The sequence below is a fragment of the Dendrobates tinctorius genome, unplaced genomic scaffold (assembly GCF_039654945.1).
Source record: "Dendrobates tinctorius isolate UK_male_01 unplaced genomic scaffold, ASM3965494v1 ptg000003l, whole genome shotgun sequence".
In the NCBI taxonomy this organism is placed as follows: Eukaryota; Metazoa; Chordata; class Amphibia; order Anura; family Dendrobatidae; genus Dendrobates; species Dendrobates tinctorius.
In genome coordinates this window covers 26,699,715-26,717,935 of record NW_027361671.1, presented here as the reverse complement: position 1 = coordinate 26,717,935, position 18,221 = coordinate 26,699,715, and the positions used below count along the sequence as shown (strand labels likewise).

At 47.4% G+C, this 18,221-nt stretch overlaps 1 protein-coding gene across 1 annotated transcript in view; it reads right to left on the bottom strand.

Moving 5' to 3' along the window:
* The window catches only part of FAM81B (family with sequence similarity 81 member B), a 132,757-nt gene extending 115,133 nt beyond the window's left edge, over positions 1-17,624 (bottom strand). The window contains exons 1-2 of the mRNA XM_073590631.1: positions 17,529-17,624; positions 11,812-11,877 (exon numbers count right to left, since the gene is read on the bottom strand). Of these exons, the coding sequence (XP_073446732.1) occupies positions 11,812-11,855 (44 nt within the window). The 5' untranslated portion in view covers positions 11,856-11,877; positions 17,529-17,624. The remainder of the gene's footprint in view (positions 1-11,811; positions 11,878-17,528) is intronic.
* Positions 17,625-18,221: the final 597 nt, after the last annotated feature.

The following is an 18,221-nucleotide window of genomic DNA, read 5'->3' as shown; positions in this document are numbered from 1 at the left end:
GGGGAGTTGGAGGTGGCAGTGGTGGGCGGAGGAGAGAGTTAAATGTGCTGAACAGTTGTTTTGGGTTGTGGGATAATGAGGATACAAGTTTTGTGAAATAGGTCTGTTTAGCAGAGGTGAGGGCTGATTTAAAGGCAAGCGTAGCTTGTTTGAAAGCAGTGAAGTCATCTGGCAGGCGTGTTTTCTTCCAATGCCACTCCGCAACCCTGAAAGCTTGTCGAAGTTTTTTGGTGATGTTGTTGTGCCAGGGTTGCCTATTGATTTGTCACACTTTGCCATGGATGAGAGGGGCGACTGAGTCTATGGCTGATGTGAGTGTGGCATTGTAGAAAGCGGTGGCACTGTCCGTGTTGTGGAGTGAAGATATGGAGGACAGAGGTAGAAGAGAGTCTGAGAGTCTGTGAATGTCTAGGTGTGCGAGGTTTCTGCGAGGATTTGCTAGTGGCTGGACATGGGGAGCAGGTGAGAAGGACAAGGATGAGAAGGTGAGTAGATGGTGGTCAGATAGGGGGAAGGGAGAGGTTGTGAGATTAGATAGGGAACAGAGGCGGGTGAAGATGAGGTCTAATGTATGTCCATCTGTGTGGGTGGCTGTGGAGTACTACTGAGAAAATCCAAAGAATGAGGTAAGTGACAGGAGCTTGGAGGCTGCTGGCTGGTGGGTGTCAATGGGGATGTTTAAGTCCCCCATGATGATGGTGGGGATGTCAGCAGAGAGAAAGTGGAGGAGCCAGGTGGAGATTTGGTCGATGAAGGCAGTGGCTGAGTCCGGTGGTAGGTATATGACAGCCATTTGGAGATTAGAGGAAGAGTAAATACGGTAAGAGTGAACCTCGAAAGAAGGGAGGATAAGGGAGGATGGGGGGTGGATAGGGTTGAAGGAGCAGTTTTTAGAAAGGAGGAAACCCACTCCTCCACCATGTCTGTTGCCAGGGCGAGAAGTATGGGTAAAATGGAGGTCGCCATAACTCAGCGCATCAGGGGGTGTTAGCCAGGTCTCAGTGAGGGCCAGGAAGGAAAGGCTGCGGGAGGTAAAGAGGTCGTGGATCACATGGAGCTTGTTGCAGATGGAGCGAGCATTCCAAAGTGCTCCAGAAAGAGGGTGCGGGGGGGGGGGTCAGTGGCACAGGTTTTAAGTGTGAGGGATTGCGGTAGTTTTTCTTAGTGTGAGAAAGATAGGGGTGAAGATTAGAGGGATGTATGAGGGGGGGGCCAGGATTGTGGATATGTCACCAGCAGTGAGAAGAAGCAGAGAAAGGGAAAGCAGGTGGGTTTAGGAGAGTGATCGTCTTGAATTGTATTTTAGTAGGAGAGGTCTGAGGTTAAGGAGTATGTCTGCAGATAAAGCGAGGTGGGGGGTAAGAGAGAGGGGGAGATAGTTATTTGGTTCAAGGGTGCAGGGGTTTGGAGATAGCAAAGGAGAGTGAAGATGAGTGGAGCAAAAACGGTGATGGCAAATGTGAGCATAGTTAAAGAGCAGGGAAAAAAAAACCACGTAAAATAGGAAAGCAGTGGTCGTCTTACCGTCTGACTGAGTTCTGGACTATGTCTGGTATATTTCTCATGTAGCACTTTAAAGATGTCACTTCAAATGATGTCACATCTGACCAAGGTCATATCTGACCTGCTCTGTTCAACTTATACCATTCAAATGTCCATGAAATGAAGCCAGGTGAGGGAGGGAGGGAGGAGAAGGGGGCTGGAGGACAGTTCACAGCAGGTAGCAATTAACAGATTGCAGTTAATAGGACATTTGACTAGCATCAAAGCTGGAGAAAAAGAACATGTGTTACATAAAGACAGGATGAGATAAATGCTTACAAAAAAAGTAGCAAAACCCTCCTTCCTTTAATTATTACTCTTTCCTATAACATTGTGGAAAAAGCTAAATTTTGTGTCGATGACTAGATCAGAACAAATTCAGAGCAGCAGGTCTTGTGAAGCTGTTCCGCTATATTGTGGTCAGTGCCCACCAAAACGGACCAAGGTAGTGATCTGCTCATGGGTGACAAAGGCTCATTGATACACATGGGGAATAATGGCCAGACTTTGAATTCCTGGGAATACCTACAGTACAAATTGATAACACAAGGTCATGTAAGGTGTCAGAGCACACAGTGCAGATTGGCAGTGCTGAATTTTGTGTTCCACTATAAGTGCCAACTAGAGAACTTTACAACCACAACTTGAACCAATAGATATAGGTGGCTTGGTCAGATGAATCACATTTTTTACATTATGTAGATGGCCTGGTGCCTGTATCTTACGTGGAGAAAAATAGTAACATTATGCGCTAGAGTTATACTCTAGGAATATTCTGATGGGAAACATTGGATTCTGGCATTTAAATGGATGCTCTCACTTACTTTAACATTGTTGAAGACCAAGCACAAAGATATTCCCTAGTGTCAATGACCGCTTTCCACAGGATAATGCACCCTGACTTTCTCTCCAAATTCTACAAATCGCAATCTGATTGAGCATCTGTAGGATGTGCTGGAAAAATTAAAAGTTGACCGAAACGATCAACGAATTTAATACTTTATGTCTATTTAATTTAATAATCAAATTTTTGTGCTTGTACTTCAATTCAAAATTCCCTAGTGTTCCCTTTCTACCCTTAAAGAGAGTCTGTCACCCCCAGGGACGTATATGACCTATTAATACGGGCATACAGGTGATAGAAATGTGATAGAAATGTTACACTCGTCCTACCTGTCTGCCTCATATTAATGGTCTTGATGCTGAGAAATGTTATATTCTGTCTTTATGTTAATGATTTCTTCCAAACTCCGGGGTGTGTGATGCCTGGAAGAAATCTCTGACTCCTGTCTTCATTGCAATACTACCCCCTCCCATGCACATCAGTTGTGACCCCTGGAATCCTGCGCCTGCGTCCTACACTCCCTCAGAAATACATACCTCATCCTCCCTTCTGTGGGCACAGTGTAGGGTCGTGGGCCGGACTGGGGGGGGTGGTCCCTCTGTATACCGCGCAGTGACGTATAGACACAAGATGGAGGCAGATTTCGGGTGCAACAGGTCCAAGTTTATTCACTCGCCGTCCGCCTGACGGCCTCGCAGCACACCACAATCCTCTTCAAGGCTCTCCGGTTACAGCACACTTCGACACAACGTACTTATCACCTGAGACGTATAGATACGTGTGGGGAGGAGGACCCCTATATAGTGATTGGGCCGGAACCAGGGGGACCGCCATCAGGGTTATTGAAGAAACCACATCAGGGGAATTACAAAGGGAGACATGTGATTGAAGTTGTCAGGGCAACAGGGGGCGGGGCGAGGGTAAAAGGAGCAGGGGGCGCGCTAAGGTGGCAGTTGAAGGAGAGCCTGACAGGAAGGAGAGAGCCGTGCGGCAGAGAGAGGACTGTGGCAACTGACGGTGTGGAAAAGAGAGACAGGCAGGAGACTGAAAAGGGAAAATTTGAGACTGACCGAAGGTTGACACGTAAAAGACTCTCCCCGGGAGTTTCCCCCCGCAAACATTCAGATAAAGTGACGGCCGCTGATTCCCTCCGTGGTGTGACAGGACCGGGATCTCAGGCGACCGCTGCGACGACACAGCAATCCGGTACAGTGGCCAGGACACTGCCCCCCTGTCTTCTCCCACAGCTGCGGCCCAGTCATCACCGACCTCAGGGGACGTCACCTCGCTATAGGCGGCCGCAGAGCCCCGTCCCGGTTACTGAGGGGACACTGAGCAGAATTTGTTAACGTTTATGTTTTTGAAACTGCGTCATGACCTGGCTGGGGAACGAGCGCCTCTAAACGGACGCCTGGGAGATTGACCCCCCGAACAGTCTCTTCAGGGCCTGCTGTGCCCCCACCGTTCCCATTTCTTCAGGGCCTGTTGTGCCCCACCGTGCCAGCTTCTTCAGGGCCCGTTGTGCCCCACCGACCCCATTTCTTCAGGGCCCGTTGCGCCCCACCGTCCAGTTTCTTCAGGGCCTGTTGCGCCCCATCGTTCCGGTTTCTTCAGGGCCTGTTGTGCCCCATCGTTCCGGTTTCTACAGGGCCCGTTGCGCCCCACCGTCCAGTTTCTTCAGGGCCTGCTGCGCCCCATCGTTCTGGTCTCTTCGGGGCTGGACAAGCACAAGTCCTTCCGGGAAGTCGTGGATTACAAGGCAGCCACATCTGCAACCCCTGAGTGGTCGTGAACTCGAGCGACGCCCGGAAGGCTAAGTGTATTATAGAAAAAATAAGGACCCTTTTTGTTTTTAATGTTGTTTCACGAGTCCCTGCGAGGACAAATAGGTGTTTCCCCTTTGTCTGATTGAAGCAGTTTAGCCCTTGCGGCTTTAAAACTTATAAAAGTTTATTTCTCCCCACATTCAGTCTCGTGTCTCGTCACTGCATCCTGTGAGCCTGCTCGAACCCTACACTTGGCGTAGTCACAGGATGCAGTGACGAGACACGAGACTGAATGTGGGGAGAAATAAACTTTTATAAGTTTTAAAGCCGCAAGGGCTAACCTGCTTCAATCAGACAAAGGGGAAACACCTATTTGTTCTCGCAGGGACTCGTGAAACAACATTAAAAACAAAAAGGGTCCTTATTTTTTCTATAATACACTTAGCCTTCCGGGCGTCGCTCGAGTTCACGACCACTCAGGGGTTGCAGATGTGGCTGCCTTGTAATCCACGACTTCCCGGAAGGACTTGTGCTTGTCCAGCCCCGAAGAGACCAGAACGATGGGGCGCAGCAGGCCCTGAAGAAACTGGACGGTGGGGCGCAACGGGCCCTGTAGAAACCGGAACGATGGGGCACAACAGGCCCTGAAGAAACCGGAACGATGGGGCGCAACAGGCCCTGAAGAAACTGGACGGTGGGGCGCAACGGGCCCTGAAGAAATGGGGTCGGTGGGGCACAACGGGCCCTGAAGAAGCTGGCACGGTGGGGCACAACAGGCCCTGAAGAAATGGGAACGGTGGGGGCACAGCAGGCCCTGAAGAGACTGTTCGGGGGGTCAATCTCCCAGGCGTCCGTTTAGAGGCGCTCGTTCCCCAGCCAGGTCATGACGCAGTTTCAAAAACATAAACGTTAACAAATTCTGCTCAGTGTCCCCTCAGTAACCGGGACGGGGCTCTGCGGCCGCCTATAGCGAGGTGACGTCCCCTGAGGTCGGTGATGACGGGGCCGCAGCTGTGGGAGAAGACAGGGGGGCAGTGTCCTGGCCACTGTACCGGATTGCTGTGTCGTCGCAGCGGTCGCCTGAGATCCCGGTCCTGTCACACCACGGAGGGAATCAGCGGCCGTCACTTTATCTGAATGTTTGCGGGGGGAAACTCCCGGGGAGAGTCTCTTACGCGTCAACCTTCGGTCAGTCTCAAATTTTCCCTTTTCAGTCTCCTGCCTGTCTCTCTTTTCCACACCGTCAGTTGCCACAGTCCTCTCTCTGCCGCACGGCTCTCTCCTTCCTGTCAGGCTCTCCTTCAACTGCCACCTTAGCGCGCCCCCTGCTCCTTTTACCCTCGCCCCGCCCCCTGTTGCCCTGACAACTTCAATCACATGTCTCCCTTTGTAATTCCCCTGATGTGGTTTCTTCAATAACCCTGATGGCGGTCCCCCTGGTTCCGGCCCAATCACTATATAGGGGTCCTCCTCCCCACATACGCACCATCCCTTTACACTTAGGAATGCTCTGACAGCTCCGTCACTGTGGTTGCCTTAGGCTTGTACACCAACAGTACTTTACTGGTTAATCGTCGTTCCCAATACGGTGTCCCACACCCGGAGCCTCGTCTACACTGCGGTACTTCGTGTGAGGACCACCCCCCTAACTTTCTCTCTCCTCAGTCCCCTGGTTGGGTTCTCCTCGCAGTGCACCAACTGTCACAGTCTTCCTGTCACTTGAGCTCCCCCTGGGGACTGGAACTTTCTGGAACCCTCCTGTCAAATTTATAGCTTTCCCGGTTCCCTGTAACTCCGCTCCCCATGACCAACGGTTTCTAAAGCCCTAAGCTGATATCAAGCCCAGCACTCACACTGCTCCCCGCCCTCTTATGGTCAACCCAAGGTACTGCACGTCACCTACACTTTCCTGGCTGTTTTCCCTTCTGTCATAACTGACAACCACCTAAAATGTGCAAACCCTCCTTTCCACTTGCTGACAAGTCCGTCCGTCAGGTCACCTTCCCCACAACAGCATTCAGGAATCTTCTGCGTAGGCACCGGCAAGTCACTGATACCTCTGGTATGCGCCCCGATAAAATGCTCTCCCTTTTCCTCCCTGCATAGTCATCCCTACAAATTATGTGTACATGGGGATGACAATCCAGGGAGGAAGTGGGGAGAGTACCTTATCAGCGTGCACACTGGAGGTCACAGGAGCGGAATTTGTCTGTGCCTGCGCAGAAGATCCCTGAATATAGCACCCATAGAAGGGAGGAAGAGGTATGTATTTCTGAGGGAGTGTGGGACTCTGGGGCCATAACTGATGCTGATGGAAGGAAGGAAGTATTACAATGAAGACAGGAGGCAGGGATTTCTTCAAGGCCCCATGCCTGGAAGAAATCATTAACATAAAGACAGATTATAACATTTCTGAGCATCAAGACTATAAATATAAGGAATACAGGTAGGACTAGTGTAACATTTCTATTACCTTTATGCCCATATTAATAGGATTTGTTGAGTCTTGCAGCCTGCACTGGAGATTCACAAACAAATTGTCATCAGGGGATACAGTCACTTTCACAGCTTTTGTTTCTGCCCTTGCCTGTGATTAAGGACCGCAAGTGAGAAACGAGTGGCCTTTTCTTTTTTATGATTTCCCTCTATGCCTCATGGAGTATTGCTGTGTGATTTGTTACTGATTTTATCTTTATTGAATTAAAGCTTTTTTATGGATAAAGCGATTGCGGGTCTCTCCCTGGACTTTCTGCTAAGTAAATAAATAGTGAGGTGAGTTACTAGAGAGAACCAATCAGCGCCTGCCGCTGATTGGTCATTGCCGCCAGGCCGCGACAAATCAGCGGCATGTGCAGTCAGACGCAGCGCTCAATCGGGCGCAGCGCATCTATAAAAAATAGAATTAAAATAAAAAAAGGTTATACTCACCTTCCGACGGCGTCCGATCTCCTTGCCACGTGCCCGGCCTCCCAGTCCCAGTAATGCCTTGCGCTTTAGACCGGAGATGACGTCACTCTCGCAAGAGCGCGACGACATCAGCGGTGTTTCGCACAAAGTTTTAATGGGACTGCGAGACCGGGTGCGTGGAGTGGAGATCGCGGGCCGTCGGAAGGTGAGTATATAACTATTTTTTATTTTAACAGAGACCTTGCATACCAGGAAAGGGGGGTGACGAGACCATGCATACCAGGAAAGGTGGTTGACGGGACCATGCATACCAGGAAAGGGGGGTGAGGGTGACCATGCATACCAGGATAGGGGGGTGACGGGACCATGCATACCAGCAAAGGGGGGAGGGGGACCATGCATACCAGCAAAGGGGGGTGAGGGGGACCATGCATACCAGCAAAGGGGGGTGAGGGTGACCATGCATACCAGGATAGGTGGGTGAGGGCACCATGCATACCAGGATAGGGGGGTGAGGGGGACCATGCATACCAGGAAAGGGGGGTGAGGGGGAACACGCATACCAGGAAAGGGGGGTGAGTGTGACCATGCATACCAGGAAAGGGGGGTGTGGGGGACCATGCATACCAGGATAGGGGGGTGAGGGTGACCATGCATACCAGGATAGGGGGGTGAGGGGGACCATGCATACCAGGAAAGGGGGGTGGGGGGACCAAGCATACCAGGAAAGGGGGGTGAGGGTGACCATACATACCAGGAAAGGTGGGTGAGAGGACCATGCATACCAGGAAAGGTGGGTGACGGGACCATGCATACCAGGAAAGGGGGGGAGGGTGACCATGCATACCAGCAAACGGGGGTGAGGGGAACCATGCATACCAGGAAAGGGGGTGATGGGACCATGCATACCAGGAAAGGGGTGTGACGGGACCATTCATACCAGCAAAGGGGGGGAGGGGGACCATGCATACCAGGAAAGGGGGGTGAGGGGAACCATGCATACCAGGAGAGGGGACCATGAATACCAGGAAAGGGGGTGACGGGACCATGCATACCAGGAGAGGGGGGTGACGGGACCATGCATACCAGCAAAGGGGGGTGAGGGTGACCATGCATACCAGCAAAGGGGGTGACGGGACCATGCATACCAGGAAAGGGGGGGTGAAGAGACCATGCATACCAGGAAAAGGGGGGTGAGGGGGACCATGCATACCAGGAAAGGGGGGTGAGGGGGAACATGCATACCAGGAAAGGGGGGTGATGGGACCATGCATACCAGGAAAGGGGGGTGAGGGGGAACATGCATACTAGGAAAGGGGGGTGAGGGGACCATGCTTACCAGGAAAGGGAGGTGAGGGGACCATGCATACCAGGAAAGGGGGATGATGGGACCATGCATACCAGGAAAGGGGATGATGGGACCATGCATACCAGGAAAGGGGGGTGATTGGGACCATGAATACCAGGAAAGGGGGGTGAGGGGACCATACTTACCAGGAAAGAGGGGTGAGAGGACCATGCATACTAGGATTGGGGGGTGAGAGGACCATGCATTCCAGGATTGGAGGGTGAGGGGACCATGCTTACCAGGATTGGGGGGTGAGCGGACCATGCATATCAGGATTGGGGGTGAGGGGACCATGCATATCAGGACTGGGGCATGAGGAGATGATGCATACCAGGAAAGGGGGGTGACGGGACCATGCATACTAGGAAAGGGGGGTGAGAGGGACCATGCATACAAGGAAAGGGGGTGAGGGGGCCATGCTTACCAGGAAAGAGGGGTGAGAGGACCATGCATACTAGGATTGGGGGGTGAGAGGACCATGCATTCCAGGATTGGAGGGTGAGGGGTACCATGCATATCAGGATTGGGGGTGAGCGGACCATGCATATCAGGATGTTGGGTGAGGGGACCATGCATATCAGGATTTAGGCATGAGGAGATGATGCATACCAGGAAAGGGGGGGTGACGGGACCATGCATACCAGGAAAGGGGGGTGAGAGGGACCATGCATACAAGGAAAGGGGTTGAGAGGACCATGCATTCCAGGATTGGAGGGTGAGGGGACTATGCTTACCAGGATTGGGGGGTGAGGGGACCATGCATATCAGGATTGGGGGGTGAGGGGACCATGCATACCAGGATAGGGGGAGGAGGGGTACCATGCATATCAGGATTGGGGGGTGAGAGGACCATGCATATCAGGATTGGGGGTGCATTATTATTAAATCTTCATAAATAAACTACATACATATTCTAGAATACCCGATGCGTTAGAATCGGGCCACCATCTAGTATATATATATATATATATATACAGTATATATATATATATAAATCCAACAATGTAGACCAGCTCACTCCTGTGAACCACCTGGAACCTCAGCTGACCTGGTTAACTCCGTTGTGCCTGGATCTGGATGTAGGAGTCCATCCATACAAATGTGAACAACGACAAAGCAAAGTCCAGCAATAACGTGAGCAATCCAGGATGCTGTTAAAAATTTTTTTCTTTTTATTCATAAATCCATTAAAATGCAATGGTCCAAGCAGTTCAAAACAGCAATAACGCAGGAAAGTCGTGCAGATAGGACTACGCGTTTCAGCGGTAGAACCCGCCTTCTTCACGGTCCAGAATCTCAGAATCTCACAGAGGTAGATAGCAGAATAGCCAATAATTCAATTGTCAGCTTTTGTAAAATCATTACAGAACCCGACAGGATATGAGACATGGTTTACATCAGTAAACCATTGCATATCCATTAGATTTATATATGTCCTTCACTAATAATGTTAGTAGTGTATGTGTGTAAAATTTTGGAGCTGTAGGTGTTAAATTAAAGGATTAATTCACGGAAAAAACTTGCGTTGGCTCCTGCGCAATTTTCTCTGCCAGAGAGGGCAAGCCAGTGACTGAGGGCAGAAATTAATAGCCCCCCGGCTAAAAAAATCTGCCCCCAGCCACCCCAGAAAAAGTGCATCTGTAAGGGTACCGTTACACTTAGCGATGCACCAGCGATCCCGACAACGATATGGATCGCTGGTGCAATGCTAAGTGGTCGCTAGTGAGCTGCCACACAGTCAGATCTCACCAGCAACATAGCAGGGGTCGGGGGTCGATACTTTCCTGTCAGACGCGGCGATCCTGACGTCCTCCCGCCCGCGTCCACGCCTCGCTCGTTGGCGCCACAGGAAGCTGACGACGAGAAATGGTCCAGGATGTTCTCGCGCGACCAGCGATAACCAGGGGGGGAGCGGTCGGAGGTAAGTATCAGACATAGCGATATCGCTAGCAATATCGCTGCTACGTCACAAAATCGGTGACGTTACAGCGATATTGCTAGCGATATCGCTATGTGTAACGGGGGCTTAAGATGCGTCAATTCTGGCACTTACCTTCTCTCTTCCCATTGCCCTGTAGTGTGTAGCATATGGGATAATAAGGAGTTAATGTCACCTTGCTATTGTAAGGTGACATTAAGCCTGGTTAATAATGGAGAGGAGTCAATAAGACACCTATCCATTATTAATCCACTAGTCTGAAAGGGTTAAAAAACACACACACACCTTAAGAATAAAGACTTTTAATGAAATAAATAAACACAGATTTTTTCCATCTTTATTTAACTCCCATTCCAATTGAAGCCATCGTTCTCCTGTAAAAAATTCAAAATAAAAAAGCAACACTATCCCATACCTGTCCGCCATACAGTCAAGTCCCATGCTGCAATCCATCTGAAGGGGTTAAATAGTTTACAACCGGGAGCGGTGCTAATGTGACCGGCCCGGCTGTAAACCACGGAGGAATGAAGGAAAAGCTGCCTGCGCAGCCTCCCCACCTGACCGGACATGAACTGATTAGCGTGGGAAAGTTTCTGAACATTTTCCCACACTATCAGTTCTCTGCGGGTCAGGCGGGGAGTAAGCGCAGCCTAAGTGACGTCAGCGGTAGTCACTGAGGCTGCGTAGACTGATAGGTCCAATACGCTGTCATACATGAATATTGCAGCGCATTAGACTAACAATCAGCTTATTTATTGTCCAAGTCCCAGAGCAGATCAAGATTTCTCTTTTGTCCGTTAGCTTCACATTTTGTTTATCGATTAAAAGAAACTGTTAGCACTTCTATTTTTGAAAGCATTCTTACTTTAGAGCATTTTTTCCACAGCTGCTTAAAACGTTTGCACAGTACTTAATAATGAAGGCCTAGAAAATGTAACTTTAATACACATATGGGTCATTCCATGATAACTTACGTTACAACACAGTTAGTAACTTACGTTACAATAAGTTTACTTCTCATATGAAGTAATGGTATTGTAATGTAAGTTACCATCAGCTTTGTAATGTGTTACTACATTGTGTTGTAACATAAGTTACCAAGTAATAACACTGTATTTTGTATTTAATTTGTATTCTTGCAAAATCAAACTGTGTTGAAATCTATTGAGAATAGCTTAATGTACAATATACATTCACTCATTTTTGTGCCTGCCTTCAAAGAACAGTCTGTAGCCATTATTAACTCAGTTTTTGGCTTGTGAATGTAGCGTAAGAATGACCCATATCACAAACTTGTCACTGTGAAACCAGAAGTCAAAGTCAACTTCCCCAACATATTAATATTATTATATAATTATTATTATTAACTATAATAAGTATTATTGTACAAAAGTAAAATTCATAATCTCTTTGCCATAGCGTCATAATGAATATTTCCATGGAAAACGTCTAGAATCACTCTTACCTGTCAGGGTAGGGGACAAGCTGCACAGTGTTTTCTCTTGACATTTTACTTCTGCTGTACTGTTCTCTAAAGAAAACAAAGATAGAAATTACAATTCCTCTTTACACCAAAATCTGTGATTACAATGAGAAAAGAAGAACTGCACAATCAGCATCGTCCTCGTAACACCCAGAAAAAGCTCTAATGTGTTCTCCAGAAATAATTACAAATTAAGTATTGATTATCAGGTCCCTGGAGGAGGTTATAGCACATCTCCAGCATGCATAGGAGCACAAGATAGTGCTCAGAGAATGCAGGTAATGCTCAGAGCAACCAGATCTATCTATCTATCTATCTATCTATCCATCTATCTATCCATCTATCATCTATCTATCCATCTATCTATCATGTATCTATCTGTCTGTTATCCATCCATCTATCTAGCATGTATCTATCTGTTATCTATCTATCTATCTATCTATCTATGTATCTATGTATCTATTTTTTTATCTACTATCTATTATCTATCCATCTATCTATGATATCTATCTATCATCTATTTATCTATCTATACACATCTGTCTATCTATCAATCATCTGACATATATCTAAACAAAACAATACAGCAGCTCTGTAAGTGCTAAGATGTAGGAAAGCATAGAATACAGGAAATTTGGACCGAATTACTGCTACATGTAATATATACTTATAAATATGTACTTAGTGCTTAAATTGGCCAATTCATGAGCATCCCCATTTTTTGATGTTATCAGACATGCCTCTACCGGGCTAAAAGCCTACCAATTTAAAGCACAGGTAGGATTCAGCACTAATTAAAAACAGCCTTAGGGTATGTGCACACGTTGCGGATTTTGTTGCGGATCCGCAGCGGTTTTGGTCCTGCGGGTCCGCAGCAGATTCTGCTGCGTTGTACAGTACCTTTATTTCCTATGGAAAAAAAAAACGCTGTGCACATGCTGCAGATTTTTCCGCGTGGATTTGCTGCGGGTTACAATCCGCAGCCTGTCAATTCTTTGTGCGGTTTCCTCTGCTTATCATTATGAGGTGTGAAACTGCAGGCAAAACCGCAGGCTAATCCGCAGATAAACCGCAGGACTTTTGTCCTGTGGATTTACCTGCGGATTTTTCATCAAAATCTGCACAACCAAAACACTACGTGTGCACTTACCCTCAAGGCTATGTGCACACGGTGCGGATTCTGCTGTGAAATTTTCCGCTCAGATTTTGCTAAATCTGCAGGTAAAAATGACCTGCGTTTCACCTGCAGATTTAGTGCAGATTTAGTGCAGTTTTTATGTGGATTTCCCCTGCAGTTTTCCCCTGCAGATTTCTATAATGGAGCAGATGAAAAACTGCTGCAGAACTGCACAAAAGAAGAGGCATCCTGCAGTTTTAAATCTGCGCGGAAAAATCTGCAGCATGTGCACAGCGTTTTTTGTTTTACATAGCCTTAAATGGTACTGTACATCACTTGCAGTTCTGCTGCATTTCTGCAGGGCCAAATCTGCTGCAGAACTGCACCAGAATCTGCACCGAGTGCACATACCCTCAGGCTATGCGCACACACTGCGGATTGGTCTGCATATTTTTTATCTGCGGAACCGCAGGTAAAATGACCTGAGGTTTTACCTGCGGATTGGCCTGCGGTTTATCACCTCTACAATGCAGGAGATGGTAAACTGCAGCAGAATCCGCAGAAAAGAAGTGACATGTCAATCCGCAGCGTGTGCACAGCCGAATGTAAATCCCATAGGATAACATGCTACTGTAAACTGCTGAACTGCTGCAGTTCTGCTGCGGCCAAAACCGCAGCGGAACCGCAGCAAAAACCGCAGCGTGTGCACATAGCCTCAGGCTCATGCAGATGTAAGAAGAAGGACTGTGCCGCAGGTATCTGTTCCGTGCCGGTTCTGGAACTATCGGGGCTGTCTCCTCTGTTGTCCGGGGGAAAGCTTAATGGACCAGACCAATCCTTGCATGCAGAAGCAGGGGGTGTGGATAAGGGTTTACAGCCTCAGCGCGCAGGGAAGCAGGCAGACTTGGAGGGAACACACAGCACGCAACAGGCACCAGTGAGTTCTCCGGCCCTCGAGCATCCGTACAATGAAGGCCTGCACCCAAGCACCACCACCGCCGCTGACAGAGACTGTGAGGAGACACATGCAGTGTGCCCGTTGGTCGCCACAAGGCGAGGCGACACCGTGAGTACCGTGCGCGCGCCACCTAAGATAGACTGGGAGCAGGACCACCATCTGCACCCCGATTCCCCAATGTATATCTGCTGGATCACAGTGTGCTCAGACAGGGTGGAGGCCCGCACTTCCCCGGCCACATCAGTATATGGACTAGGGGCTCAGCGGAAAGTACCGGAGACCAACTGCTGCCGCCAGAAGATGGGTCCTCGTTACCTTCAGGACCCCCTCAGACAAGTGCCGCGCCAGCCGCTGTTGACATCATCACCCACTCTGTGACTCATCCTATCCTGAGAAACGTCTGACAGGATAAGTTGACCCAACGAGAACTGTTAATACCCTTTCTACTTTTCTTTAACCATGCACACTATTTACACTTTGAACTGTTTACCCCCTTGTTAACCATTCACCCCCCTGTGTGGAGTATTCCCCTGTTAAAGTAAAGTTATTAACTCTTGCTCAGACTTCTGTCTGTCACTGCATCCCACAACCTGCTCACACAGACAAGCAGAGAAATCAGACATGTGCTGTGTGATTTTTAATCGAATAGCACATGGACAACACACACACGTGTTATTAAATAAAGCTGTTCCCATGAACGATTTTTTACTCTGCCCGACCATCTATGAGAAAAAATAATAGCAGCAGGCACTAATTTCTTCCGAGTCTCGTGTAAGAGTCACTCAGTCAAGTATATGGAAGCAAAAAAAAAGAATCAGATCTTACATGAACATTCGAGTGGCATCCGATTTTTCCGAATGTAAATGTATGAAAAAGTATCGCACACTGACATCACATGGGTGTCACACTAACGTAAAAAATGGACACATGGATGGCACACAGATGAACATCGGATGAAAATTTGAAAAAATTGTCCAAATTTTCTAGATGAAACTGATGATTTCTTATTCACTTGTCTAGAGGAGCTCTTAGGCTGAAAATGAGGCAGTCAGTATGTCTATCTATCTATTATCTATCATGGAGCTCATATTTATCTATCTATAATATCTATGTATTATCTATCTCATATCTAAAGGTACTGTCACACTTAGCGATGTACCAGCGATCCCGACCAGCGATATGACGCGGTCAGGATCACCGTACATCGCTAAGTGGTCGCTAGTGAGCTGCCACACAGGCAGATCTCACCAGCGACATCGCTGGGGACGGGGGTCGCTACTTACCTGTCAGATGCGGCGATCCTGCGTCCTCCCGCCCGGCTCCACGCTCGTCGCTCGTCTCTCCACAGGAAGCGCCGCAGGAAGCTGACGACGTGAACCGGTCCAGGACGTTCTCGCGCGATCAGCGATAACCAGCGGGGGAGCTGGTCGGAGGTAAGTATCAGACATAGCGATATCGCTAGCAATATCGCTATAACGTCACAAGTTATAGCGATATTGCTAGCGATATCGCTTAGTGTGACAGGCCCTTAACTATCTATAAAGTATATATCTATATGTAATATTGATGTATCATTTGTCTCATATCTATCAACTTAAAAATTTTGGGTGTATAAACTACAATATTTTGCCACTTTTCAAAATAGGAGTGCTACCGTTCTTAAACTTGCATTACTGAAAGGATGAGAGTCAAATGCCACATTGCTGCCTAAATTTTCATTCTATCATCTATCTATCTATCTATCTATCTATCTATCTATCTATCTATCTTTCTCATAACTGTCTGTCTATCTATCTTTTATTGTGTTGGAAATTATATAGTAGCATGTAAATGGCAGGATTTATATGTGGGTTTCAGGATTCGAAACTCAACAAAGGCAATATTTGCATAGTTGTATATTCTTCATGTGTGAATTTTTTCCCATCCTCCAGAATTTCACTGATAAGATAATCAGCTTAATATGAAATTGGCTGTAGTGTGCATTTTTTAGATAAAGAATTTACTTTGTACGCCCCAGTAGGGATAGAAGCTGATGTGAACTATGTAAATCTGTGTACTGCACCCAAGATTATGTTACCACTATATAAGCAACAACAAAAAGATAAACCCGAAAAGATCACAGAGACAGACATATATTGGCCTGCCAGCAATTAAAGGTTTTGAAGCTCTCTGCTTAGAAATATGGAAATTTTTATATTTATTTTCTGGTTTCGATTAGTCCATATTGATCCAAAAAATTCAATTCGGACTGATCCGTTTCAACATTAATTGAAAGGCCTAGAAATATCATTTATTAAGCTCCTATGTCTTTTTAGACCCCAAGGTATAATAATCAGACAGAAGGAACATGTTTACAAAGCAATAAAAGATTATGCTCTGTCCTACGCCTGTCACTTCCCAGTCCTACCGCTCACTAGTCCTACCGCTCACCAATCCTACCGCTCACTAGTCCTACCGCTCACCAGTCCTACAGCTCACTAGTCCTACCGCTCACCAGTCCTACCGCTCACCAGTCCTACAGCTCACTAGTCCTACCGCTCACTAGTCCTACCGCTCACCAGTCCTACAGCTCACTAGTCCTGCTGCCACAGCTCCCTGGCCAGTCTGCTGGTCTTTGCTTTGGATCTTCAGGCCACATGAGACCCAGTCAGCGCTGGAAGACACAAAGACTGGAGGCCAGAAGATCCCAAGCAAAGAACAGAGGACCAGGCGGAGACCTGGCGCAGCAGGACTTGTGACGGGCAGGTCTAGGGCAGGTTAGCATAATCTTTTAATATTTTGTAACAACACACTGGCCCTTAAAAGATGCCAGCAAAATGCGGCCAGCTGGATCTGTGGGAACTAAATTATGAAAAACCCAAATTCTGGCAAGCCTAAAATTTTCGTGAAATTAGTGACAAATTCAATTCGCTCATCTCTAATTTTGACACAGTTTGGAGCACAGTGTTTCATTAAAACCTTAGCCATTTCATAAATATTCAGGATTGAGAGTCCTCAGTAGTTGATACCTTTTAATGGCTAACTGAAAAGATGGGAATACATTGCAAGCTTTCGAGACTACTCAGGTCTCTTCATCAGGCTAGACTAATACAAAATCTGAAGTCATCTAACTCACACCACTTAACAATCAAACTGCAAGAAGTATCCTAAAAACCTGATGCAACATTACACGCTGGCCCCAAATAAATTGGTGAATCTGCCCTGTTATCTAGCAAAAGCGGTGCATGAAGAATCCGGGTCTTCTGACCGGCGTGCCATCATCTCAGTAAGAAGCAAAGTAAATGGAGTAATTCAACAGAAAACAAGAAAATGTGAGTGCAAGCCCCAGACCTAGAACCAATTTAGCATTTTTGTTTTGTAGTTAATAAATGAATAACATTTAGTCATTAGGACAAGCAGCATTTTACCTCGGCTCCAGCTCAGATTGTGGTGACCCTGCCTTATCTCGCAATGAGCAACAATGTTTCCTGGAGACAACAAAGTAACCAAACTTGTTCTATGGAGGAAACTTTCTCTAATCTCTTACACAGGCAGCAGCAACCAACAATCCACAGATATGGAGGCCGGAGAAATAGCACCACGTCCTCAGATATAATTCTATCATGGAGATCACATACACGTTACCTTTATTTGTGTGCAGGTGACAGCCCTGACATGACCCAGCAGGACCAGGCTTCCCTCACCCTGGCATCAGCTTTCACAGCCCTCTCAGTAGTCTGCTGCCAGCTTGTGTTTACTGCAGTTACCAGGCTACAGGAATGGCAGCCATACAATAGAGCAGTCTATAGGACCGCCGTAAGTGTGGAGTGACGGCACTTATATACTGACACCACTGGGACGTACTGAATATTTTATTTACACTAAAGCTTAATGTAAAAGTTTAATTAGGTTCCTTAGATTTCAAGGTGAGGTACTTTAATAAAGATGGTTTTGTAATAGAAAAAGATCCTGTAACTTGATTTATGTTGTCCAGACTACGGAAAGCTTGAATCTGATCCCGCACAATTGCAGCCAGGTATATTTTTCTCAGCACTATCAGGATTGCATTTGTATCTGAGACCTGGGCAGGTAAATACTTTCGCCCGCTTTTACTGTGTTAATTCTTGAATTTTGGGGGAAATTTGAATTCCTCTTTCTGTGGCTTTGAAATAGCCCTGGTATGGGGCTGTTCCATTCACTGCTATCCACCCCCATGCAGCGTCCACAGCCGACTGAATAACCACAGACAGCAGGTCTCGGGTATAACAGCTGCTTTACTTCAGCAGAATGGCGAGATATAATATGGAGTAATGGTTTACAGTTCACGTGGGGAATCCA